The 26961-nt window shown below is 39.9% G+C and overlaps 1 protein-coding gene and 1 long non-coding RNA gene across 2 annotated transcripts; one reads left to right on the forward strand and one right to left on the reverse strand.

Annotated features, from left to right (window-relative positions):
* Positions 1–12407: 12407 nt before the first annotated feature.
* Positions 12408–14989, reverse strand: LOC109214443. The gene is made up of 3 exons (XR_002066183.1): positions 13939–14989; positions 13681–13816; positions 12408–12982 (listed from the first exon to the last, which is right to left on the reverse strand). It is a non-coding gene; the product is annotated as an uncharacterized LOC109214443 (long non-coding RNA).
* Positions 14990–25855: 10866 nt separating this feature from the next.
* On the forward strand, positions 25856–26749 carry LOC109214441 (uncharacterized mitochondrial protein AtMg00810-like). Its single transcript, XM_019378357.1, has 2 exons — positions 25856–26505; positions 26605–26749. Exons 1-2 carry the CDS (start codon positions 25856–25858, stop codon positions 26747–26749), a joined length of 795 nt encoding a protein of 264 aa, XP_019233902.1.
* Positions 26750–26961: the final 212 nt, after the last annotated feature.

The raw sequence follows: 26961 nt of genomic DNA on the forward strand, positions 1-26961 counted from the left end.
CACTGCAGCATATAACCTTACCTTGATGCAACCAAGCCACTTTCTTTCCTATGCACCGAGCATTCTTTATCAACAACAGCTCAAGACATTCCGTGATTCTCAAACACCTATGAAGCATGATATAACCTTTCCTTAGTCGAAATTTTTTCCTTTACTCGAGCCATCCTCGGGCTCAATCTCCGCAACCCATAACTGATTCACCGGCACGCCTCAAACTGAAACCAACATAGCACATAACCGTGCAATCAGCTAATCAATAGCAAACTCCCTCACTTGGCTCGAAGCCATAGATCAAAACACACACCATAACATAACGCATATACTTTATTGCTGCCATAATACCATAGTGAGATTAACTCAATCCTTTATAAGCTCGTGGAACACATACCATCTGGTACTTCATATCTTCTGCAAATCTCGAATTTACTCTCGTAACAATTAAACCCATTCTCTTAAGCGACCCAGATTTAAATTACAACAGTTATCTTTCACTTGGAATTGAGATCTTCTAACAGACAACATAAGAATCGCACAAACTCAAAACGTTCCGCAGGAGATAACCCACCTGCCTTGCTCAAACTGGCAATTCTGTATACCTTCCACCGTCATATTCATGGCGCAGTCACTTAATCTTCCTGAGTCTGAACTCATGCCGCAACATGAAATTTACTTCACTCCCAACTAGAAAACATGAAAGGATTCGTCACACACCCATAACTCGGGGCTATACCTCAAATTAAGATGGAAATCGAGCACCTAATAGTTCTACTATCCTCCAGCAAACCCTTCTCGTCATTTCTAAATCATATGAATAAATCTCGTAGACAATAACATGCTCATCGCATGGCTATCCAGCCATCACTTCTGCTAATAGGGACACTACCGAACATACAAGTTCAACAAGACACGCGCTCACACAACCAGCACCTCGGTGCTCAAGCTATAGGCAAAAATCCGGCCTTAAGTCCTCCAGACTGGCCCAACATCAACACACAGAGATCACATCTCGCCCCTCAATTAGGGAATCACAAGTCATCGACGCACATCTGATACGGAGCGCTCGTTCGCACATACGAATGCGTGGAAGGTTTTCAAAGAGTTATGTTTCCAACTGAATCAAGGACGCACGATAAGAATTTCAAGAATATGGAGTTTTCCTAAAGGTTCTGCAGCCTCTCGAGGATAAATACAGACGTCTCCGTACCGATCCGCGACTCTACTAAACCTGCTCATGACTCGTAAGACCTATGTAACCTAGGCTCTGATACCAACTTGTCACGACCCTAAACCCAGACCCGGTCGTGATGGCGCCTCTCATGAAGACAAGGCCAGCCGACACAATTCCAATTCGAAGTCAAACAGCTAAACAACAATAAAACTGGCTAAAATATGATTCAGTAGTACTAAGTAGCAAATAACATCATAACAATGCGGAAGTACAACCCAAACACAGCCCAAACCGGGGTGTCACTAGTCATGAGCATCTACTAATGTCTAAATACAACTGACAAAGTCTGAAATGTACTAAGTACAGACTAATGGAATAAAGAGGGAGGACTCCGATGACTCTGCCTCCGATCAACCAATACCCTCTACCGGGTTCAGAAAATACCTAAATCTGCACAAAAGGTGCAGGAAGTAAAGTGAGTACTTCCAACTCAGTGAGTAATAATCATAAATAAAGACTAAGTGGTAAGAAATCACGAAAAGTGCATCAACATACTGTATAGAAGCAGTTCAAAAACCGGTAAGAAAGCAATGAAGCTGTAAAATCCCTTAAAACATCTTAGCTCAGTTTAAACTTATTTGAAAATGACTTTTTCAACAGTTACGCAAATGAATACAGAACAACTAGTGTAGATAAGCATAGTAATCCGACCCTCGGGCACAAATACACAATTAAACAGGTAAATGACAGGTAAATATGAAAGATAAACACATAAAGGTTCGCCCCTCGGGCACAATGTCAACAACTCCGCCCCTCGGGCAATATCTCAGAACAATACCAGCCCCTCGGGCAATCACATAGAACAATGCCAGCCCCTCGGGTAACACATAGAACAATATCTGCCCCTCGAGCAATCACATAGAACAGTACCAGCCCCTCGGGCAACACATAGAACAATACCAGCCCCTTGGGCTATATCTCACATCACAATGGGTACTCGCGCTCACTGGGGGTGTGCAGACTCTTGGAGGGGCCCCTTACGGCCCAAGTGCAATAACAAGCCATCTCGTGGAATCATAAACAGGCTCTCGGCCTCATATTAATATCAAGCCACCTCGTGACGTACAATCTCAAGCCCTTGGCCTCATAACCAAAATCAGTGTATCATCGCTCCAGCGCGCAGCCCGACCCAAAAGATATCCTCACAACACAGGCCATCGGCCTTACTCAGTCAAAAATCATATAAGCCTCTCGGGCAACAGTAAAATAGTGTTTCTCAGCCCAAAACATCATTTAAATATCATTTGAGTATTAAAACTGAGTGAACATGGCTGAGTTTTGAAAACAGTAGAAAATAACATGACTGAGTTCAAGTATAAAGTCAATATAGTGAGGAAATATCAACAAAAATCCCCGAAGGGTCCAAATAGTTGGCACGAAACCCAAATATGGCATTCAGCCCAAATAATGATGATAACAAATAGATTTCAGTCAAATACGCGGTAAAATCATAAATTGGGACGGACCAAGTAACAGTCCCCAATAGTGCACGACCCCACGCTCGTCATCAAGCGTGTGTCTCACCTGAATATAGCACTACGATGTGCAATCCGGGGTTTCAAACCCTCAGAGCATCATTTACAATCATTATTCACCTCGAACCGGCTAAATCTCTAGCTCGCGACGCCTTTGCCCCTCGAATTGGCTTCCACACACGTCGAATCTAACCAAAATCAGAACGAGGACATCAAAATATGCCAAGGGAACAAAGCCCAAGCGAAAACAATCAATAAAGGGCACCAATCCCGAAATTATCAAAACTCGACCCCCGGGCCCACGTCTCGAAATTCAAAAATTTTCACATCAATAGATTCCTTATCTCCCCACGAGTTCATACATATCAAGAAAGTCCAAATGACCCCTCAAATCCTCATTTAAGGGCTTCTTAAACTCAAGCCCTAATCCCCCCATTTTTAGCCCTTTAATTCCTTAAATTACAGCCTTAATCCATGAAAATACTACCATAGAAATGTGTTTTAGGTCCAAAAATTCTTACCTTAACGAAGTTCCCTTGAAATCCCTCTCTCAAATCGCCCAAAAAGATCCAAGGCCGAAGTCAAAAAAGGTGAAATAGCTCAAACTCGCGAAATGAAATAACTTATGTGATCTGCCCAGTCCTTTTTCGCATCTGCGGCACAATACCCGCTTCTGCGGTACCGCATTTGCGGTTATTTCTCCGCTTCTGCGGAAGTCACCTATCCAGCCAAAAATCGCATATGCGACCGCATTTCCGCATATGCGGCATCGCAAATGCGGTTACCCTTACCGCTTCTGCGGTCTCTGCTCGCCTGGCCTCTTTTCCACTTTTGCAATAGGTCTTCCGCACATGCGGCGCCGCACCTGCGGTCCCCAAACTGCAGGTGCGAAAACACCAGAAGCAGCAATCTCAACAGCTGCAATAACACCTCAAACTCTCCGTTAACCACCCGAAATCACCCCGAGGCCCCCAGGACCTCAAAAAATAAGCACAAACATAACCTAATACCTTATTCGAACTTGTTCCAATCATCAAAACACTTCAAACAACATCAAATCAACCAAAACACCTCGGATTCAAGCCTAAGTTTCTAAAAACTTTCGAATTTCGCTTTCGATCAAAAACCCAACCAAACCACATCCGAATAACCTGAAATTTTGCACACACATCCCAAATGACACAATGAAGCTACTAGCACTCTCGGAATTCCATTCCGAAACTTACATCAAAATCTCGCCCACCAACCGAAAATCGCCAAAATCTCAATTTCGCCAATTCAAGCCTAAACCTTCCACGGACTTCCAAAATGCATTCCAATCACGCTCCTAAGTCTCAAATCACCTAACGGAGCTAACCAAATCATAAAAATGTCAATGCGAGATCATATACAAGCAAGTCAAATACTGGTCAAATCTTTCAAATTTCAAGCTTCAAACTGGGAATTGTTCTTCCAAATTCATTCCGATTACCCTGAAAACCAAAACCAACGATTTACGTAAGTCATAATCCCTCACACGGGACAAGTCATGCCCGAGAACTCACGAACAAAGTGCAAAAGCTCAAAACGACCGGTCGAGTCGTTACACTACCCATATATTTGTCTACTGATCTTAGCTTAGCGTAGTATCTGGGCGTTTTATACAATAATAGCAAATCACACGAATATGGCCAGAGTTATTTATTTAATCCTATAGGCATGTTGTCTAGGTGATTGACAATGATAATCACAGAAGCACATTCAGAATCATTTAATTGAATCCTATAGGCATGACTTCTATAATTGAACTGATTTTAACCCTAGAGGCATGATTTCTACAAGGGAACTGATTTTAACCCTATAGGCATGATTTCTATAATTGAACTGATTTTAACCCTATAGGCATGATTTCTAGAATTAAACAGTATACAATCAAGAATTTGCACACATAATTAAGCCAAGTATTGACCCTATGGGCATGGTTGCTAACACACAATTACTGGACAAATGGATACACCTAAAGGCAGGATTTCTAACAGATCACAGTGTTAGTCCTATAGGCAGGATTTCTAGCATGTAAACATAATATAGGACCAATAGGCAGGATTTCTAACATACAACAACATAATATGGAACTTATAAGCAGAATCAACAGCACAAATAAAGACCCTATAGGCAGGATTTCTACCCGACTTTGCAAATGAAAATAAGAAACCCTTCCCAATTTTACTAAATACCCCAGAATTGTTATTACAAAATTATTACAGACCAAGTTAATGAATGAATTTCAGAATAAATAAAACTATAGAGAGCCTACAACAGGCCCAAATACACCTGGACAATCCAGGCCTTCAACCCATAACATCTCCAACGCTCATTTTCTTAGATACACAATAACCAGTGGTGAATGATTCACCCATAGCACACAGAACCCAAATCTCTAGTATGTCAGAGTTCCCAAGGGCTTCGAGAACCCAGGGCAATGCTCACATTAGAGAACAAATGCTCAGGAATAGTTCAAGGGAGATTAGGGACCAAACCCCAGTGTGTCAGAGTTCACAAGGGTCTCACATGGACCCCGAGCAGTGCTCACACTGGGGAGGTCAAGGACAGAACCTAATGGACTTAAGAATGGGGATTCAGGATAGCATAAGCAGCACATAAAAGGAGGCAATGGCTAAGGGGCTGATTTTTTAAAAAGACCTTTTGATTTTAGGAAGACAACATAACAGAGTTCAGAACACAAGGTAGTGGACAACAAGACTTGAACACATAGGCAGAATTACATTGAAATATCTAAGAAAACAAGTTGGCAAGATTTGCAAAGTTTTTCATGCACAAATGCATAGTACTTAATAAGTTAAAGCCTAAAAGGTCTAATTAGGCTAAGTGTACATGCTGGTATTAAGGGCAAGTTGTGCTTACTCACAAATAGTATTTAAACATGGCAGGAAAACATAAATCTGATAAGTACGCTGGAGTTAAGCAATTACTTGAAAGAGTATGATTAAAGACATGCTAGAGAACACATTATCAGGGCACATAAGTGACAGGAAAGGACTCAGCACTGATCAAACATATCAAGACAAACTTAGAACAAGTGAACTTATAGATATTCTAGTGTTACCCTAAGAGACTACTAAAAGTTCAAGACAAGTGCAAAACAAGACAGCATACAGGAAACAAATTAGAAGGTATTAAGCTAAACACTTAAGAGGATTCATATAATTCAAAACAAAGAGTCTCAGAACTAACAGTGTTAATTAGAGAATTAAAGGGACTCAAACAAGCATGGAATTGACAGAATCATGCTCAAAAATAAACTTTAAACACACTGGATCCTAGACACAGGTCACAGCTGCATATGAATAAAATGGCAAAGATACAGTAACTCACCAGTTAGGCGGGGAAAGCAAGAATAACACCACAATAGTCGAGAACCCAGAATATTTGGCCTTGGCTTTCAGCCGGCCAAAACCAGAGATAGAACAAGTTAGCAAAGAGAACACATAGCCAAATCTTAAGTTTCTCAGTGAGATTACAGTGATTTTCGATCTGTCCTAAATGGAAAAGGGGAGGGGTTTATATACTGACAGAGATCGAGCAAATAAATAAGGAAAAGGTGTAAATCAAACACAAATAAGGAAGTATCATCATGCAGAATCAAATAAAATCGGATTTAGGGAAAAGGAAATAAGCAAACCCTAATTTTAGGAAAATAAAATATTGACAGAATATTCACACACAAAGATGAATAGAGACACAAATAGCACCATAATCAGTGAGTCGAAATGATTAAGCAAACAAGATCTGAAAATTCTAACTCTTAAGGCAAGTGAAAAGAAATCAGCAGAATCTAAACAAGGAATATCAAACTCACACATAATAGGACGAATATAGACAAGAAAACACCCAAAATCAAGGACTCGAACCAATTTTGGTTCGCTTTGAAGAACATTTGTGAACCCTAGTTTTAGGGTAAGTCAGAATCATCAAAATATAGACAGAATCAGACTCACATGGTGTAGAAAAAACGTGTGTAGACGGAATATCGTCCAGATTCAAGAAATGGACAGAATCGGAGAAGTAGTACTTGCCATGTTTAGGCAAGTACTAAGTGATACCATACAGAATCAACCAATAGCGAAAATATATAGATATGGTAAGTAAATAGGAAGGAAATTCCATTAGAAAAGGGATTAGGAGAGGGATTTGGGGTGTGACGGCTAGGGTTAGGGTTCTTCAGAAGGGAGGGAGTTGAGAGAGTTTGGTGACGGCGGGTGAGAGGGAAGGGGGGGAATTAGGGTTTAGGGGTTAAAATTAAAAGGGGTAGGTTAACAGGGGCCGTTGATCTTCTGGGCCGTTGATCTTCTCTAAGATCAACGGCCAAGATTATACAAGTGGGCGGGGCGGGTTGGTTAAATGGGTCGCGACCGTTGGAGTAATTGGGTCATTGGTTTTGGGCTACGGTTATTGGGTTAGGCATTTTAGGTGTTGGGCCGGGTAATTTGGACTGGTTTGGGTAGCCTAGGTCCGAAAATAGGAGGGATTTAGGGCTATTAATTAAATCCCCATTTTTAATTAATAAAATAATTTGTAAATATGATAAATAAAATAGTAAAAATATTATTTGTACATAAAAATGGTTAGAAAAAATTATTCAACACTATAAGAATATAAAAAGTTATTTTTGCATAAATAAAGTGTTATAGGTGTATATTGGCTATTATTGCAAAATGTGCAATTTTAGCCTTAAAAATGCAAATGTAATTATAATAAATGCACCAAAAATAATTAAAACTTAATATGGATATAAATGATGATGTTAGATGATAAAATCACATAAAATTATTATGTGATGCAATTAATGATTATTTATTTAATAAAATAAGAGAATAAATTGATTTAAAATCTTTAAAATTATGGAAAATGTAGAAAAATACTTGCATGTGTTTATGAATCAAATGATGATGGATATGCACTCTTTTGAAAGTATATATGTATATTTGAAATATATGAGGGATAAATAGGGTATCAACAATCATTAGAGAGCAAAGCTTCGGCTTCGGCCTCTAGCATTTTCGCATTCACTATATGGGCAGTGAGGTCAAAGCCACGAGCATGAATCTCTTCGAGAGTCTCTCTATGAGACTGGCATTTAGCATGCAACGCCGGATAATCGAACCTGAGCAGCATCGAAAATTTCCTTTACTTGAGCATTAGCGGCTTCAGCATCGGCTCGGTAGACGGCCATGATCGCCTCCGCGTCGGCCTTTACTTTTTCCACTACAGATGCGGCCTTTGCAAGCTCAGCGACCAGCCGAGTCTCGAGCTCTTCAATTTTCTTGGCTCGATCCAAGCTCTCTCTCTTCATTCTTTGGAGTTGACACTCAGCCGAAGATAGCTGGGCCCGAGCGGTATCTTTCTCCGAGGCAAAACGGTCCATGTTTTGCTTCCACCCCAAAGCCTCTGCCTCTTTCACCTCAACCTCCTCGCGAAGCTGCTCAATTTTTTTGGCCTTCTGCTGAACCTGCATGATCTAAGTGTTAGTCGCCAATATCAAATTGATATGTCAAGCTCCCCAAAAATTTATGTTACCTGCTCGATGAGATCGGTCTGCTCTTTATGAGCTCTTGCCAATTCAGCTCCGAGGTCCCTGATCTCCTATTCTTTTTGCACATAGAGAGGGGTTTGAGGGCGTTTCTCTCCTCTGTGAGCCTTTTGAGATCGGCCTCACACCAACTCAGCTCAGCTCGGGATTTGGAAAATACTTCTCGATGAAGCGCCACAGCCTATGGAGAAAGGAAGGAAATCAGACAAAAGGAAATAAAAACAAACGTAAACCTAATAACGAGGGCTAAAATTTACCTGGTTTCAGGAGTCGCCGATCCGCATAAAAAATGATCGTTGCATCTAGGTCGGAAACGTTATCGACCCCCGTGAAGCAGCCATGGAATATATCATCCGTTTCGTGGGTCGTTCCCACATCGGGGGTCTCCATATACTGTGCCTCCCGAAATTGCCCTTTAGCGGGGCCGGGCGGCGGATCATCAATATTGATTGCCCCAAGAAAGTCACTTAGGGCACTCTCTCCGTTTTGAATGGCCTCGGAACCGAACCCTTCAGGAATGCCCGTCGATTGTTCGTCACGGCGGACAGGCACACTCGCCGGTTGTTTGTCACGGCAGACAAGCACACTCGCCGGTTGTTCGTCATGGCGGGAGACATCTTCATCCCCCGATGACTAAGGGGACTTTGCTCGGATCATCTTCCGAGATCTCCTCGGTACGAAGATGAGCCTCCTCGACCATCACTGGCTCAGCTGCTTTTGAAGCTTCGATGCATCCCCTTTTTCGAGCCACCAACTCACAGTCAGCATACTCTCCCTCCTTTTCTTCATCTTGTAGCTTTTGGGCTACGTCGACAGAGAGAGCGGCATTATCATTTTTCGACTTACGAGCTTTTCTCTTCTTAGGCTTTAAAGTGTCAGAAGGCGAGGCCCTTCTCCTCTTCTTGTCCTTAGCCATTTTCGGGGTCTCCTCTTCCCCAGGTGGGGGCGGCCTCATGGCAGCATTGTCTCCGAGACCTCTATGGGAGGAAATCAAGTAAAAATAAGAAAAATTGGCACATACAATACGCCCAGTCGCTTCTCGTAGATTTTCATAACCCTGCTGTGCAAAAATGGGATATGCACTTGAAATGGATGCCCGAGTTAAGATATATATCATGAGCGATACGGAAATAGATCGAGTAATCTGTTTCTTTAGCCAAGAAAAAGCATTTCTAGTTTGCATGGTCCAATCATTGATCGCGAAAATTTCTACAATAAATTGGGTAGGTCGCTAGTATAGTTCCCTAGCCACGATTCGACACATTTCACAAAAAGGTATCAAACACGATAGAGAAGTTTACTGTGATTTTTGGCCTCCCATTGTCCCTTGGCCAAATAACGCCAACAGCGCTCAAAGTACGAAGAGGTCAAGGCCAGCTTCCCGACCTAGCCTTCAAGGTTCGGGATTGCACCGGACACCTAAGAAACCGTTGTATCATAGGAAAGGATACGAAAAGACAAAAAAAAACGGTAGACGGAAACTATAAGTGAGTTCGTGCTTATGCTTTATGTTCCACTCTTCAGGGAACGGCATCTTCTCGGCCGAAATTATGTCTAAAGTCCTCACTCGGACAACCTGGCCCATCTATCATCGGTCCTTGTCCTCATCTATGCTCGAGAATAGCACCCTGGTGGCCCGACGCTGATGCCTTATCAACCCGCCTCGATAGAGACTGGGGTTGTACATTCTAATAAGGTGGTCGAGAGTAAAAGGCATCCCCTCGACTTGGCTCACGAAGAATAGGAGCAAGATAACAATGTGTCAGAAGGAAGGATGGATCTGGCCCGGGGTTATTTGGTATTGGGGGTAGAAACCAAGGATAACGGGGTCAACGGGACACAACGTAAAAGGGTAAGTGTAAACACTCAAGAACCCTTTCACGTGAGTGGTGATGTCCTCTTCAGGGGTCGGGATCACCACCTCTTTGCCTTCCCAACGGAAATCCATTTTTACTTGCCTCAGGTCGCCCTTAGTTATCGAGCATATGTATCTCGACATCGACTCACATCGGCCAGGGACAAACGAGGGTTTCTCGATCTTGAAATCAGAGGTAAGATCGCACGACCCCGGAACATACTCCTCGATGCGTGGCTCCACCGGCGTTTTATCACCGGCCGCGAAGAAGAGGCTTTTTCGTTTTGGGGAACGGTTTTAGATTTTTTCGCCATGTCTATGTGAGTTAAGAAAAAGAAGAAGATGAAGTTTGTTATTTTAAGAGAGGATTGGCGAACGGGATGTAGATAATTTGCGGAATTGAGGAACTTGAAGGAAGTAGGAGAGCTTTGAAGATTAAAAAAGTTTTGAAAGTAAAGTTTGAAAAAATTATGAAGAGGGTCTATTTATAATGTTTGCCATGACGATTCAAAGGTATTAGTGGCCGGCCATCAACTGGCACTAACTAATGATCTTGAGAACTATGCAGACGCGACGCTTCAGTCGCCTCCGTCGCTTACATCACGAGGGTGACATCATGATTGGTCGAGGTGCAAAATCGAAGGCTCAGTTCGTTTCTTCTCATTACACTTTAAAAAACGAGGAGACTATCTGTATATGGTCACAATCGGGTCTACCCGATTTTGCTATTTGATCGAAACAAAGGAGCTGCATAGGGGGTAACCTCGTAATGAATCAGACCCGAGCTCGAAGACGAGGCACCGAGTCCAAAGATCAAAGTGTCCGTCGAGACAGAGGCCAGCACCAATCGAGACTAAGTATGACCCACTTCGAGTGAAGTGCAATAACGGAAAGGCGAAATATCCGTAACGGGTCGGAGACCACGGCGAAAATCTCGGAGTAGATCAAATCAAGGGCGATTATTTGTATCAGTCATGGGATTTACTTCCGTAATTAGAATTGTACCACAATAAGAATTCCTCTAGTATATAAAGAGGGGTCCTCATCATTTGTAAACACTTTACATTCATACAGATCAAAGCAATATAATATTTCTCTATTGTTCATCAATTTATTGCTCTTTAACTGTTTTTACTTTACTACTCTCAAGGATTCATCAGCTCGAGGACACTATCCAAATATCGGTTTGTTTTATATTTCTTGTCAATTCCATCACTTATCTCTAAATCAATCAATTGGTATTAAGTGAAATCACGTACCCTTAAAACCACATTACAAGTTTAACTGTTACTCGATTTTTAGGGTAAACAAGAATACATCTCATTTCTTCAACCAACGTCGAGGGTTCTAACAAACACAACTAGTAGGATCCGCTCTCCTTTACTTCATGTATTAATGTTATGCATAAATTATCAATACACCAACTTAGTTCTTTTTGTTTTTTAGTTCTTTTTTGTGTTCCTTTTATGCAAAGCTAATTGACTGCTCTTTTGACTTCTCTACATAGTTTATGAAAGTCTTCGTAATTGACATATTCTAAATTCTAAAGTACATAGACTAGAAGTTGAAGAAAATAATATACCATTGTTATCTTTCTGAAGTTTCTTCAACATAATTTCAGGAGTAATGGGTAAGCAATTCCAAACCTTATTGAACCAAACTTGTTAAGAACTGACATCTCCAAAGTGCGCTCCGAGAAGGCAATAAATGAGCTGTAAACATTCAAAAGAGTAGAGCCATAAACTAGGACTCTTGTATCTACAACTATCCGCAATCGTATTAATGTTATGTATAACACAAATTCAAAATCCCAAAAAAAAAAAAAAAAATTAACATATGTCAAATTCAAACATAATAAAAGTACATTCAAATACAACTTAAGATTAGGAGACATAATAAGTTTGTGGCCTCATTCAACAACGAAATTCTACTTTAATGATATCACCCATGATATGCCAAGTTTGTTAATGACTCATTATTTCTAATATTAGGTGTAGTTTTAAGAACTAGAACAATAACACAGTTATGCTAAATGAAGAAAATAAAATAAATAAAAATAAAATATACGACCAATTACATGGATTCACAAGAAGTAAAGGTAGAGAAATAAAAGATAAATAATGTACAAAAAAAATATATTTTAAAATAGAAAAAGAAATTAAAAAGTAAAAATAAATAAAAAAATGAAAAGAAATTAAAATAATGAAAATAAAAAATTATAAAGAAAATAAATTAAAATAAAAACAAAAAGGAAAGAAATTAAAAAATAACCTTGTAATTACACATATTACCACTAATTCTCACCTCCCCTTGAGAATTAGAGAGTGTAATTACACTCAATTCTATGTTGACCAAGTAATTACTTGGCCAGACAAACATGTCAAACTATGTAATTACACACAACTACATCCAAATTCAATTCCAAACAGGCTCTAAAATGAGTTTGCTCCATAAAGTATAGTAGTTCCTTCACCTTTTCATACTGTTATCGTCTTAAAAATTACCAACCCATGCACAATTATAATTCTATCTTCCACAAAGCAATCCATACATATAATCTTTCTTCTAAGTCCTCCCTCTACTTTGCATGCGACACAGAGGGTTCATGCAGTGCTCACCTGGACATGCATGCCAGAGTCAGTATGTTTTAATGCAGAAGACGATGATGGTACAGTGAGGGTTGGTCCATAGTGATAAAGTCTGCAGCCAATGTAAGCTCTCGCCTCTCTGAGATCCACATTTGTCTTCACTCATAGTCCATTGAGCATAGAAGCAACACCCTCTCAGTAGTCATATATCCAGGTTCAACTGAACATATGGACAACCTCCAACACCTGATACAAAGGAACCCACTATGACTCTGCCAAGACAAACACTATTGGCAAATCGACAATTATTTTTGTACATCATTTAAATGTAAAATTAGCAAATATAAGCATATACTCCTCGTCTAAAGATAGTCTTACATGTTTGAATATGACCTAACATGGATTAACGAGATGTTAACTCATAATATGACAAAAATATAAATGCAAGATGTGCAAGGATAAAATATCATTGGAAGATATATTTTGCAATAGCTCTCCAGAAGCACTCCATAATATAAACAACAAATTGTTGATTATGCTATTAGGACGCACAAAAATCACTTTTTCAAAACTAATAGCTTAAACAACAGGTCACACTGTATTATCTTTACTTTATCAAAAACATGAAGCACCATAGAAACAAGCAATTTTATAAGTTCTTGATTCACTTCATTAGATAAAATTGTTTCTCTTTTTTAAGTCCATCTGTTGAACCAACTTGTACTGTTATTTGGGAATCAGGGTTAAATCCCACAAATTGCGTTACTATTTATATGCTTCCATATTACTAGGATGAGTAATTTGTGAAAATTCAAGGAACTTAAACGGCAAGGATTACAGAAAAGACTGCTTTCGTACAACTTAGATCAGCAATTCTACAGATCAAAAAAGTCAAGCAACCTAAATACTCCAATATTGACAAACATCAACAAACAGCAGGTTACCTTGTTTTAACATCCTTTACATGCTGTAGGTGCTATAATAACAATTAACAATACAAAATAACCACATCTTGTTCGAACAATCCTAGGAGCTTGATTAAAGAACCTCCTTTTTCATCTTTGCCATAGAATGCTCCCCCTACAATGTTATCGCTGTAAGGAAATATTTCATTACTAGCAAAAAGGGGGGGAGGGGGAGTTGTTTAGATGACACGATGTCTACTGGATGAGAAAGAAACTTGAGAAAAGCTAACTGAACACCTTGTGCAGTAGCTCACAACATATACTCCCCAACACGTCTGACTTAGACTAGCTGCAGATTAGAGTGGTAGGTTCTTCATTGCAGAGAAATAAATTACGAGGAGCTTAACAACGAATTAGACATGCTTTCCTCAATATTCAAATAATAGCAGTATGCAGAAAAGACATTGCACAAAAAGTGGCTCAATATGAAAATAGATTAAGATAGCGGAATAGATCTATAAAAATTGGATGATTCAATATACCAAACAACAACAGCAATCTGCATGGTCGTTTAGTTTGTGGAATGGGAGTTGCCCATTGTCCAAGATTCCCCACTGCTGCACGGGGGACAAAGATAATCAAATGTTTGAAGATTTATGGTGTATGGAATTTGGACTTGAAATGGACTTAAGTGTTCCACATTCATCAAATAATTTTATCCCCAGGGGCAGGGATGTGGCATCCATGTAGCCATGCCTATTTGCTAATTCTTTTATGCAATAACATTCTCGTAATGAAAATTTAATCGCACACTTAGTCCACCAAAACAATGTATGACACACGTAAAACAAAACCAATTTCAAGATTGACATTGAGAATCAGTGTGAATGAGCTCGACCATACCTGCAATGGTGAAGTGGTGAAGCTTCTAGAACTCACCGTGATAGAAGGGAAGAACAAAGAATGAAATTGATGAAATGAAGCTTAGGCGTTCATTGATATCAATACACAGTATATATACACACGCTGCGAGATGACACAAAAAAACTACTACACTAACTACTAACTAACCGACATAACCAACTATAACAGTAACAAACTAATTATTAAATTATATATCTCAATAGGGAAACAGATGAACATAGAAAATTATCAAAATTTTAATACTTGACACAGGATAGCTAAATACCACAAAGCCCTAAGATGTACAAGCGCCCTTGAAAGATCAATCTATCACATATTCCTTATTTTCCATCTGGAAAAAGTTTTTAAGTTGAAAAGGTGATCTTTCACGGTGGCTTGTGCATCTGCTATCACTACAATAACAACAACAACCCAGTGAAATCCCACTAATGGGGTCTGGGGAGGGTAGTGTGTACGCAGACCTTACCTCTACCTCGAAAGGGTAGAGAGGCTGTTTCTGAAAGACCCTCGGCTCAAGAGGACAAAAAGACAAAAGGAGAGAATATCAGTATCACCACAGAAATCATAAGAAAAATAGGAACATGAAATCCAGAAGAAAGATGCAAAGCAAAAGCGATAACTAGTAAATACGTCCGCCGCTGAAAAGCAAAATAGTAAGACACGACATTGCCACTAGCTATCTAGACAAAAACCCTACTAGACTAGTCTAACAATGGTACGAAGTAAGGCAAGACTCAACAACCTCCTAACCTACAACCCTAATACTCGACCTCCACATCTTCCTATCAAGTGCCATGTCCTCGGAAATCTGAAGCCTCGTCATGTCCTGCCTGATCACCTATTCCCAATACTTCTTAGGCCGCACTCTACTTCTTCTCATGCCCTCCACAACCAGCCGCTCACACCTCCTTACCGGAGCATCTGGGCTTTTCCTCTCTGTACATGCCCAAACCATCTGAGTCTCGCTTCCCACATCTTGTCATCAATGGGGGCCACACGCACCTTCTCCCGAATATCATCATTCCTAATCTTGTCCATCCTAGTGTGCCCGCACATTCACCTCAACATCCCCATTTCTGCTACTTTCATCTTCTGGATATGTGAGTTCTTAATAGGCCAACACTCAGCCCCGTACATCATGGCCGGTCTAACCACCGCTTTATAGAGCTTACCTTTGAGTATCGGTGGCACTCTCTTGTCCCACAAGACTCTAGATGTTAACCTCCACTTCATCCATCCTACCCCAATACGGTGTGTGACATCCTCGTCGATCTCCCTTCCCCCCTGGATAACCGACCCAAGGTACTTGAAGCTGCCTCTACTTGGGATGACCTGTGAGTCAAGCCTCACATCCACGCCCACTTCCCCCGGCTCAGCGCTGAACTTACACTCTAGGTATTCCGTCTTCGTCCTAATCAGCTTAAAACTCTTAGACTCAAGAGTCTATCTCCAACCTACAGCCTCTCGTTAACATCGGTTTGCGACTTATCAATCAGAACTATGTCATCGGCAAATAGCATGCACCCTGTACCTCCCCTAGAATATGGTGTGTTAGTGCGTCCATCACCGGGGCGAATAAGAACGGGCTAAGCGCAGAGCCTTGGTGTAATCCCATAACAATCGGAAATGCTCAGAGTCGCCTCCTACTGTCCTTACCCGAGTCTTAGCCTCATCATACATATCCTTAATCGCCATAATGTAGGGAACCGACATATCTTTTGCCTCCAAGCATCTCCAGAGAACTTCTCTAAGAACCTTGTCATATGTTTTCTCTAGGTCAATAAACACCATGTGGAGGTCCTTCTTCCTATCTCTGTACTGTTCCACCAACCGCCTAACAAGGTGTATAGCTTTTGTAGTAGAACGACCCGTCATGAACCCGAACTAGTTGTCAGATACAGACAGTGACATCCTCACCCTCGCTTCAACCACCCTCTCCCACACTTTCATGATGTGACTCAGTAATTTGATACCCCTATAATTGTTACAACTCTAGATATCACCTTTGTTATTATACAATGGAACCATCGTATTCCACCCCCCACTCATCCGGCATCCTCTTTGCCTTAAAAATAACATTGACTGCTATCACTGCATGAAATAAAACAAAAACTACTTACTCCAGACAGTTGTACTCTTTAAGTTAAATCTAAAACAAACTTCCTTTGAGAGATAATCACACCATCAAGCTTGTATAGAACTTCCAGACCTAAAAAGTAATGCAAGTTGCCTAAGTCCTTTATCTTAAACTTATCATGAAGGAAAGCTTTCAACTGACTTGGTTCCTCCTGATCTGTTCCTATGACCAAGACATCATCTACATACACTGCCACATAAACCACTGAATCTCATTGCTGCTTGTAAAACAATGAATAGTATCATGGAGTGGTTAGAAACCTTTGGAGCACAAAGCCTCAGTTAATTTCTCATACCGCTGCCTACTTGCTTATTTCAAACCATATAGGGATTTGTTTAACTTGCAACCCAGAGATTGGTCTTTCACCATGAGACCCAGTAGAATCTGCATATATACTTCCTCATGCAAATCTCCAAGGAGAAAAGCATTGTTTACATCCAATTGGAGCATTGACCAGTTATTCTTCACTGCAATTGCAATAAGTGTTCTCACTGTAGTCATATTTACCACCGGAGAGAATGTCTCTGATAAGTCTACACCCTCCTGCTGAGTATAACCTTTCACAACTAGCATGACTTTGAACCTTTCTATAGTACCATTAGACCTGTACTTTACTTTATAGACCCAACTACAACTTATTGCCTTCTTATTAGGAGGGAGTAGTACTAGATTCCAGGTGTTGTTAGCATAGAGTGCCTCAAATTCCTGGACCATGGTTGCTTGCCAAGCAGGGGTGACAACAACTTCCTCAAAACAAGATGGTTCACTATCATTGCAAATTCTACTTACCAAAACCTGACTGTTAGGAGTTATTGATTCAGGGGCAATGTCGTGATGACTAGAAAAAAAAGTATTAAGAGAGAATGAATGCTTGTCAGGATTGCTAACATTATGTACATAGTCTTTTAGATAGGTCGGAGTTTTGTGTTCCCTTTGTGACCTTCTTAAAGGCTCAGAAGAGTGATGTACAGGAGGAGAACTAAGAATGGGCGATGGGCATGGAGGAGAAGGTGCAGAAATATCAAGAGGGGAAGCTGAAAACGGAGGTACAGAAGGTGAAAGAGGAGAAAGAGATACAGGATCAACAGGATAAGGTGATCTTATATATGAAGAGTTAGTCGATGAGTCATTAGTGGACACACTAGTGACACTGTCATTACTAGCAATCACATGTTCATAAGAGGAGACAGCATTAAAGAACGTAGGAAAAGATACCGACACGGACTTAGAGCAGATGTCAAAGGAAAATATAAACTCATGGAAGATTATGTCTCCGGTAATGTGTATTTTCCTTGAACTTTGTAACCTTTCACACCAGGATAGCCCAAAAAGACATGTGGAACTGTTCTTGGCTCAAATTTGTTTCTGTGAATCTTAGGTATTGTAGGGAAACATAAACAACCAAAGCTTCTTAGCTGTGTATAGTCTGGTCACTTGCCATATAGGACTTCAGATGGAGACTTGTTTTTGAGATATGTAGTAAGTAACCTATTTATAATGTGAGTGGCTGTTAGAACACATTCCCCCAATATTTTAAAGGTAGTTTGGACTAGAAAAGTAGGGCCCTGGGTGTTTCAAGAAGATATTTGTGTTTCCTCTCCACCACTCCATTTTGGTGGCGTGTAGGGACAAGTTCTTTGGTGGACAATTCCTTTTGACTGAAAGAAAACAATGGCTTCAAGATTGTTAAATTCCAATCTACTGTCAGATCTAATGGACTTGATATTGGTTTTGAACTGGTTTTCAACTAAGGAGATGAAGGCCTTGATTGCCTGTAGTGCATTGCTTTTGCATGCCAGGAACTGAGTCCAAGTAGTTCTACTATAGTCATCTACCATGGTAATGAAGTATCTATATTTGTCATGCGTGTTCATGATAAGGTCCCCACAAGTCTACATGGAGTAATTCAAAAAATTTGGAAGAGGTACTGAATCTTTGGGAAACGGCAGTCTGGTTTGTCTAGCCATGGGCAGATTGTGCATGTGAAAGGTTGTTCAGGGGAGAATTCAGCAGGTATAGTGGAGATACCTTTCATTTTTACAAATGGCACATGTCCAAACCTATTGTGCCATAAAAGGTTCACATTGTTGTCCTTAGAAACACAAGAATTAGAACCAAAACAAGCGACATCAACATTCAAAGAAGAAGTATTAACAGTTGAAAGGGAAAGGTTCTGTATTTGATTCAGAGGTGACTTATTTAAAAGTGAAGGTGAATGACATTGCAGATTATTCAAACAGGAACTATTTACAACACAGGAGTGATCAGAAACTGCAGTGAAAGAGTTGTTGTCTCTCAAACACTTGGAGCAAAGTAGGTACAAGCCATCTCTTACTCTACCAATCTCCAGAGGCCTCTTCACTGAAGGGGCCCATAGAAGACAAGTATCATCAGTAAAGGATGCACGCCTTTAAGATGTTTGGTTAACCAATAGACTGACACAAGATTGAATTTGAAAGAGGGAACCAAAAGGACTTTGTACAAAGACTATTTTTGATGTGAGAAAAACGTCACCAATCTCATGTACTTTGACTTTATAGCCATTCGGCAGGACTACTAGGATAGGGTAAGGTAACATCTTGATGTTAGACAGTAAGGATCTATTAAAAGTCATGTGATTGGAAGCCCCTGAATCTAGTATCCATGTATCAGTTTTGGATTCAAAGCATTTGCACGGAAGTTTGCCAAAATCAATGGAGGAGGTACATACTATTATACCTGCAAAGTTGACAGCATTGGCATTAGATGAATTTGAACTTCCTAGGGATCTCCTAGCATCTCCATTCCCCACATAAAACTGTTGAAGTAAGCTCGCAAGCTGTCCATATCGTCCTTTAGTCAGGTTCAAATTCCTTCCATCATCTTGGGCTCTGTTTTCATTTTCCTTAGTGATCAAAGCTTCATTAGGGGCTCCTTGTACGTTTGCAACTACTCTTTTGTCTTTATTGTATCTAGAGTTTTGTCCATGGTTCTGGCCATTTGGGAATGACTTGGAGTAAAGTTTTGACCAGAATTCTGATTATTATGTGGGTAACCATGTAACTTGTAACATCTCTCCTTACTATGCCCTGGCTTCTTGCAGAAATCACATATGAGTCGAGCTCTAGGAATGCCATTGTAATTGTTATTTGCCGGGAAATTCATCTTGAATGAACCATGTCCTAATGCATTCACATTCAATGAGGTTGATTCAATAGACAATTGGTTGGTTGTCCTAATCTCTCTTTGTTTTTCATCCTGAACTAGGAGTGAAAAGGCATGTGCTAGGCTTGGCAATGGGTCCATCATAAGTATGCTACCTTGAACTACAATGTAAACCTCATTCAATCCCGTAAGTAATTGTATCAGTCTCCTATCTTGCTCAATATTGTACATACTCTCTTTTGCACCACAATTACAGGTACAACTACATTGAGTCCTTTTGTTCAGAGTAGTGAGTTCTTCCCAGAGGTTCTTCAACTTAGTATAATAGGCAGTAATATCAATAGTTCCTTGAGAAAGGTCGTTGATTTCCTCCTGAATTTAATATAACCAAGCTCCATTGGTTTGCTCATAATGATCCTCCAATTCCTTCCAAAGTTCAACAGCATCATTCACATATTCTACACTGTCGGCAATTTCCTTAGAAAGTGAATTTAGGATCCAAGATGGCACTATATTATCACATCGCTCCCATTGGCGAAACTGTGGTGACGGAGGATCTGGTTGTTTACACTCGCCACTTATGAAACCTAATTTGTTCTTCACAGATAGCCCCCTCAATACACTCCTTCTCCAAGACTTGTACCCTATTCCGTCAAAAGCAGTTGAAACGAGCATAGCTCCGGGATTGTCAGATGGATGAAGATACTGAGGATCACTTGGATCGATCCCTGTGTTTGGAGCAGTAACAGTTGAAGTAGTTTCCACTCCAGTCGAATTCTGTTGGTCAACGAAGGCAATGATTGAGTGAAATGAATGAAGAAAAACAGAGGAATTTCAATTATCACAATTTCTCACAGCAATTTATTAAGATGCAAACGAAAACCCCAAAATTAGGGCAAAACTCGAAATCTGACAGAATTGAATAACGAGATGAATCAAAGAATGAAGACGCAGGGAAAGGTAACGTGCGGGATTAACCTCGCTCTGATACCATGTCAAGATTGACAATGAGAATCAGTGTGAACAAGCTCGACCATATTTGCAATGGTGAAGTGGCGAAGCTTCTAGAACTCAGCATGATAGAAGGGAAGAAGAGAGAATGAAATTGATGAAATGAAGCTTAAGCTTTCATTGATATCACTAAACAGTATATATACACACGCTGCTAGCTGGCACTAAAGAACTACTACTAACTACTAACTAACTGACATAACCAACTATAACAGTGCCTAACTAATTATTAAATAATATATCTCAATAACCATCAACAATCTCCTCATTAATAATCCCCTCGCTGCACCCATAAGAACATTAAAAGGGCTTTATGCCACAATTCTAGTTTATGTAGATATCATTTGAAGCAGCCAAATACATGCCTCGAAGTTCATCCCCGACAAGATTATCTGGTTCATTTAACTATGAAGAATGAAGTAGTAGAACAAAGAAATTAGATTGAAGGTAGAAAAATGTTCACTATTTAAACATTTGTTTCAATGACAGGTCAAAAAATTGCAACAGAATAAAGGAGCATCAAGAATTTTCGCACTAAAATAATCATGGTTAGTATGTATGAATTAGGATTGCTTTTAAAATTTGCGTGTTTCTTAATCATTACATTCCCTGCGTGTTTCATATGCAACCCAATTTAGATGAATATCGATTCACTTATTTTTGGGTCGTCAACATGTCCAGGTCGTAAATTGTGAAAACAAGTATCAAGAACGGTATATTCAAAACAATATAACTACAGAGGAAAGAAAGAACAAAATTCCAGAGGGAACAAGCTACACCGACAAATTTCCCCAAGCTCCTAATACTAAATAGAGAAACTTTATTGCTTGAACTCTGTGCTTCCTTTCTGTCCACTCTAACCGTCAGAATTGATCTTTGCATTATATTGAATCATCTTCCTAGGTGTGGACACTAATTTGCTCCTCAAATTAGATTGTAACAACTTATTTTGCGAAAAGATAAGATTTTATTTATACGTTGATATCACCAAGATGGTACTTAAAATCTGAGTAGTTACAACATTTAGATTGGTAATAAACTTGTTGAGTCTCCACCAAGAAAGTTTCTTGATGACCTTAAAAGAGTCCAACATTGCAATTCATGCACCACTGATGAACTGAAAACTAAACAAAGAATGATCTTTCGACTTTTCCTATTTATTTATTTACCTTCAAACCTAAGAAAAAGAAAAGACCATGGAATGCAATATACCTATAGTGCTCATATTCATGAATATTTCAGATGTGACATGAGTGAATTTCAGAAAAGCAACAATATCAGATGCAAAATTCAACTACAACATAATAATATGCTTATCGCCATCAGCTGAATTTGGGGAAACAGGAAACTAAACCGATGAAATAAACTCCGAATAGATTAAGAACTGTTAGGATATGTAGTTATATGTAGTTAGCTAGTTAATCACTGTGCAGTTAGTTAGTTAGTGAAGTGTAATGTGGCAGCTAGTTTACAGCTGTCATATCTAGAGTTGGGATAAGTTAGACACTACACGTTTATATATACATTGCACTGTATTCATTTTAGAATCAATGAGATCAGATATTTTCTCTCTCAATTCCCTCTCTATCTGGTTTAGTCATGTGGTTCCATCATTGAGTTAGCTTGCTTCCTCCATGGAGAAGCTTGAGCACAACACACACACTGTAAATTCTCATGGTATCAGAGCAATAGAGACTGGAATTTCCGTGAATTCAACTCGTTTTTGAGTAGATTCAAAGATCGTCATCTTCGAAGCTCAACAATGGCAGCAGAAAAAATCGATCACTCTCTCCTTCAGACACACCAGGTTCTATTCTGATCCTCTCAAACTCACTAAATCAAAGAATTATGGTATTTGGCGTAGATCGATGCGAATAGCTTTACAAGCTAAGAGAAAGTTAGGGTTCGTATTAGGCACATGCAAAAAGGACTCGTTTAAGACTGATCTCCACGAGGATTGGGAAACATGCAATGTTATCGTGCTTTCCTGGATCATGGACACTGTGTCACTGGACCTTCTTAGTGGTATTGTCTATGCATCAAACGCGGACCTAGTCTGGGAGGATTTGCGAGAAAGGTTCGATAAGGTGAATCGAGTTAGAATTTTTCAATTACATAGGGGAATTGCTACAATAACTCAAGGTACAGATTCAATTCAACATACTCCACAAAGCTGAAGGAATTATGGGCAGAGTACGATGCCATGGTTCCTTCACCAGGATGTGGTTGTGCAAAATCAAAGGAGAACATAGAGCATTTTCAGACGCAGAGGTTGCTTCAGTTTTTGAGTGGACTTAATGACTCCTATGATCAGACAAGGAGACAATTGAAAACTGTTGAACCAACCATAAAACAAGCCTATGCAATGATTGTTGAGGATGAACGCGAAAGGCTTAATTCTGCTGGTTTTGAGAAAGCTGACCCATTAGCAATGCAAGTGAGTCGAGGGGAGCCCTATAAAGGAAAGAAGCCTTTTAATGCAATGTGAATACTGCAATATGAAAGGGCACTTGAAGGAGAATTGTTACATATTGGTGGGATACCCTGCAGACTTCAAAGGAAGAAAGAAGTACTCAGCCAACAATGTAATCAGTAATGTGGATTTAGACAACAAATCATGCGTGAAGGACGGAAATTTCAATCCTAACAGCACTGAAGATGGATATTTCTTCGCCAAAGATCAGTATGATCAGATACTCACCATGCTGAACAAAGGAGTTGATGATTCATAGGGAAACAAGACAAGTATAATCACAACACTCATGCAGATTTAAAATGTAGTGTGTTAATTGACTCAGGTGCTTCACATCATATCACTGCCAGTTTAGAATTGTTAAACACAAAAAGGAAGCTTAATCCACAAAATGGAGAACAAGTTAATTTTACCTACTGGGAAAAAGACAGCTATTACTCATATAGCAGTTGCATGATTCCTGGATAACATGAGTGTGCAGAATGTATTGTTTGTTCCTGATTTCAAATTCAATTTGCTCTGTCTCAAAACTGACCAGGGATCTCTCTTGCTCTGTCAATTTCTTTCCTGAATTTTGCATATTTTAGGACCTTTACAGTGGTGGGATGAGGGGTATTGGTAGAGAGAAAGGAGGGCTGTACATAGTAAAGAATTTTCTCCATAAAGTGGCAAAGGAACCAGTCACAGCTGCAGCTATGCAAAGTGAACAGGCAAATGGAAAGTTGTGGCATGCAAGACTTGGACACCCTTCAGTGAGCACTATGAAGCATATAATCTTCTTACAAGATACAGTAAAAGATGTTAGCTCAATCACTGATTGACCAATATGCCCACTAGCTAAGCAGAGCAGGTTGCCATTTCCTAGCAGTAATTCTAAGAGTTCACATATTCTAGAAATGCTACATATAGATATTTTGGGACCTTATAAGACCCCTACTTATCATAAGAAGCAGTATTTCTTAACCATTGTTGGTGATATGTCAAGACATACTTGGGTGTTCTTACTACAATTTAACACTAATGTGATTTTTGTTCTAATGAAATTTCTTCCTATGCTTAAAACACAGTTCTCTGCCACTGTAAAGATAATTAGAAGTGATAACGGTACTGAATTCCTCAATGTCAAGTGCAATGACTATTAGATTCTTGTGGGATCATACATCAAAGTAGTTGTGTTTATATACCACAACAAAATGGAATTGTTAAACGTAAACATAGACACATACTTGATGTTGCAAGAGCACTTAAGTTTCAAGCAGGAATTCCAACCAGATTCTGCGGAGAATGCATAGAGGCTGCTGTCTATGTCATTAACAGACTTCCAACTACTGTGCTCAATGGGAAAGTCCATTTGAGATTCTGTATGGAAGAACACCTTCCTTGGCACATTTAAGGGTATTTAGCTGCTTGTGTTATCCGGTCAATTTGCCTAAACAGGACAAGTTTTTTCACCTAGAGCCAAAGTTGTTGTGTTCCTTGGCTATTCTACAACTCAAAAGGGTTACAGATTGCTGGATTTGGCGTCCAAACTCCTTGTGAGTCGGGATGTTGTGGTCAAAGAACACATTTTTCCATTCAAGAAGGACATGTCTGTCTCCTTTCCATTCAGTGTTGAACTGCCTGCATTTACAAGACCTCATGATAGGGGGAGACTTGCTAATCATGAGGAAGCTGGGCACTATGATCATGAAAGTGAGAAAACTCAATCTGCTCAAACTCCCTTGGATCCTGCTCATGATTCAACAGATACTCCAGATGAGCACACTCTAAATCCATTGGCTGATCATGATACAACAGGTAATCCAGAAGAGAATAATTCTTCTGATGATGAGGAGTTTGAAGACAGTTCCCCAGCTACTTTAGACTCAGGATCAGATGAAGGGGAGACACAATCAGACCTTGCTGCAGATGCAACACCACAACTTGATAATCTTGATACAGAAATTGCTGGCCTTGCTCTTACAACTACAGTTGACACTTCTGAGACCTTGAGGACATCAGGAAGAACTAAAGCACCATTGTGGCTTCAAGATTACATGACCAGCAAGAAGGCAAATGGAGCAACACTTTACTCTATAGCTGACCACATGTGTTATGATAATGTAACACAAAAATACAGTTGTTACTTAGCCAAAATCTCAGCACTGACAGAGCCACAGAGTTTCAAGGAAGCCTCAAAGGACAAGAAATGGATGGAAACAATGCAGATGGAAACTAAAGAATTGGAAGACAACCATACATGAGAGGTTGTTGACTTACCTAAAGGGAAGGCTGCTATTGGATCAAAATGGGTTTAAAGGATCAAATACAAAGCAAATGGAGATGTAGAAAGGTTCAAGCCTAGATTGGTGGCCAAAGGTTACAACCAAATGAAAGGGTTGGACTATCATGAAACCTTTTCTCCAGTAGCTAAAATGGTAACTATTAGAGCAGTCATTGCATTGGCAGCCACAAAAGGATGGACAATGTAGCAGATGGATGTATTCAATGCATTCTTACAAGGAGATTTGGAATAGGAAGTATACATGGAACTCCCTCCGGGATTTAGAAGACAGGGGGAGACCAATGTTTGCAAACTTATGAAGCCACTATATGGGCTAAAACAAGCTTCAAGGCAGTGCAACATAAAGCTCACAGAAGCCTTATCAGAAGCAGGATACAAACAGAGTTTATATGACTACTCATTATTCACTAAAAGAAGTGGAGATGACTTTGTGGCAATTCTGATTTGTGTGGATGATTTGCTGATTACAAGAAGCAGCAACAGATTCATACAAGAAGCAAAGGATGTTCTGCATCAGAAGTTCAAGGTGAAAGACCTTGGAGAGTTAAGATACTTCTTGGGAATAGAAATTGCAAGATCAGTCAAAGGAATCCTATTAAATCAGAGAAAGTATGCACTCCAACTAATCTCAGACCTTGGATTAGGAGGCACCAAACCAGCTGCAACACCAGTAGATTTGAACCAGAAGTTCACTTCTTTGGAATTTGATACACATGCAGGAATAACAGGAAATGAGGCATTAGATGACATAACAGCTTACCAAAGATTAATTGGGAGGCTATTGTATTTGACAATAACAAGACCTGACATAAGCTATATAGTGCATACATTAAGTCAATTCATGCAAGCACCAAAGAGATCACACAGGGATGCAACTGTTCAAGTGGTGAAGTATGTAAAGCAGGCACCATGAGTTCTTATGAGCAGCAAACAGGCAGACAGTTTGACATGCTTTTGTGATGCAGACTGGGCAGCTTGCCCCAATACCAGGAGGTCAATGACTGGCTTCATAGTAAAATTTGGAGAATCTCTTGTATCTTGGAAGTTGAAAAAACAACAAACTGTATCAAGAAGCTCTGCAAAGGCAGAGTACAGAAGCTTGGCAGCAGTTACAGTAGAGGCAACATGGCTATAGGGGTTGTTTGCAAAACTAAATGTATCAATTAAACAACCAGTAGACTTGTTTTGTGACAGTAAAGCACACTACAGATTGCAGCAAATCCTATATTTCACGAGAGAACTAAGCATATAGAAATTGATTGTCACTTTGTGAGAGACAAGATCAAAGAAGGGGCAATCATTACACACTACATTGGATCTAAAGATCACCAGGCTGACTTGTTGATA

Source organism: Nicotiana attenuata, unplaced genomic scaffold, assembly GCF_001879085.1.
Source record: "Nicotiana attenuata strain UT unplaced genomic scaffold, NIATTr2, whole genome shotgun sequence".
NCBI lineage: Eukaryota > Viridiplantae > Streptophyta > Magnoliopsida > Solanales > Solanaceae > Nicotiana > Nicotiana attenuata.

What these genes read in the sequence shown, in the direction of transcription:
- LOC109214441 (XM_019378357.1), top strand. Translation starts at nt 25,856, where the DNA reads ATGGAACTCCCTCCGGGATTTAGAAGACAGGGGGAGACCAATGTTTGC. An exon ending in GCAACTGTTCAAGTGGTGAA is followed by an intron (nt 26,506 to 26,604) that starts GTATGTAAAGCA and finishes CCCCAATACCAG; the next exon opens with GAGGTCAATGACTGGCTTCA.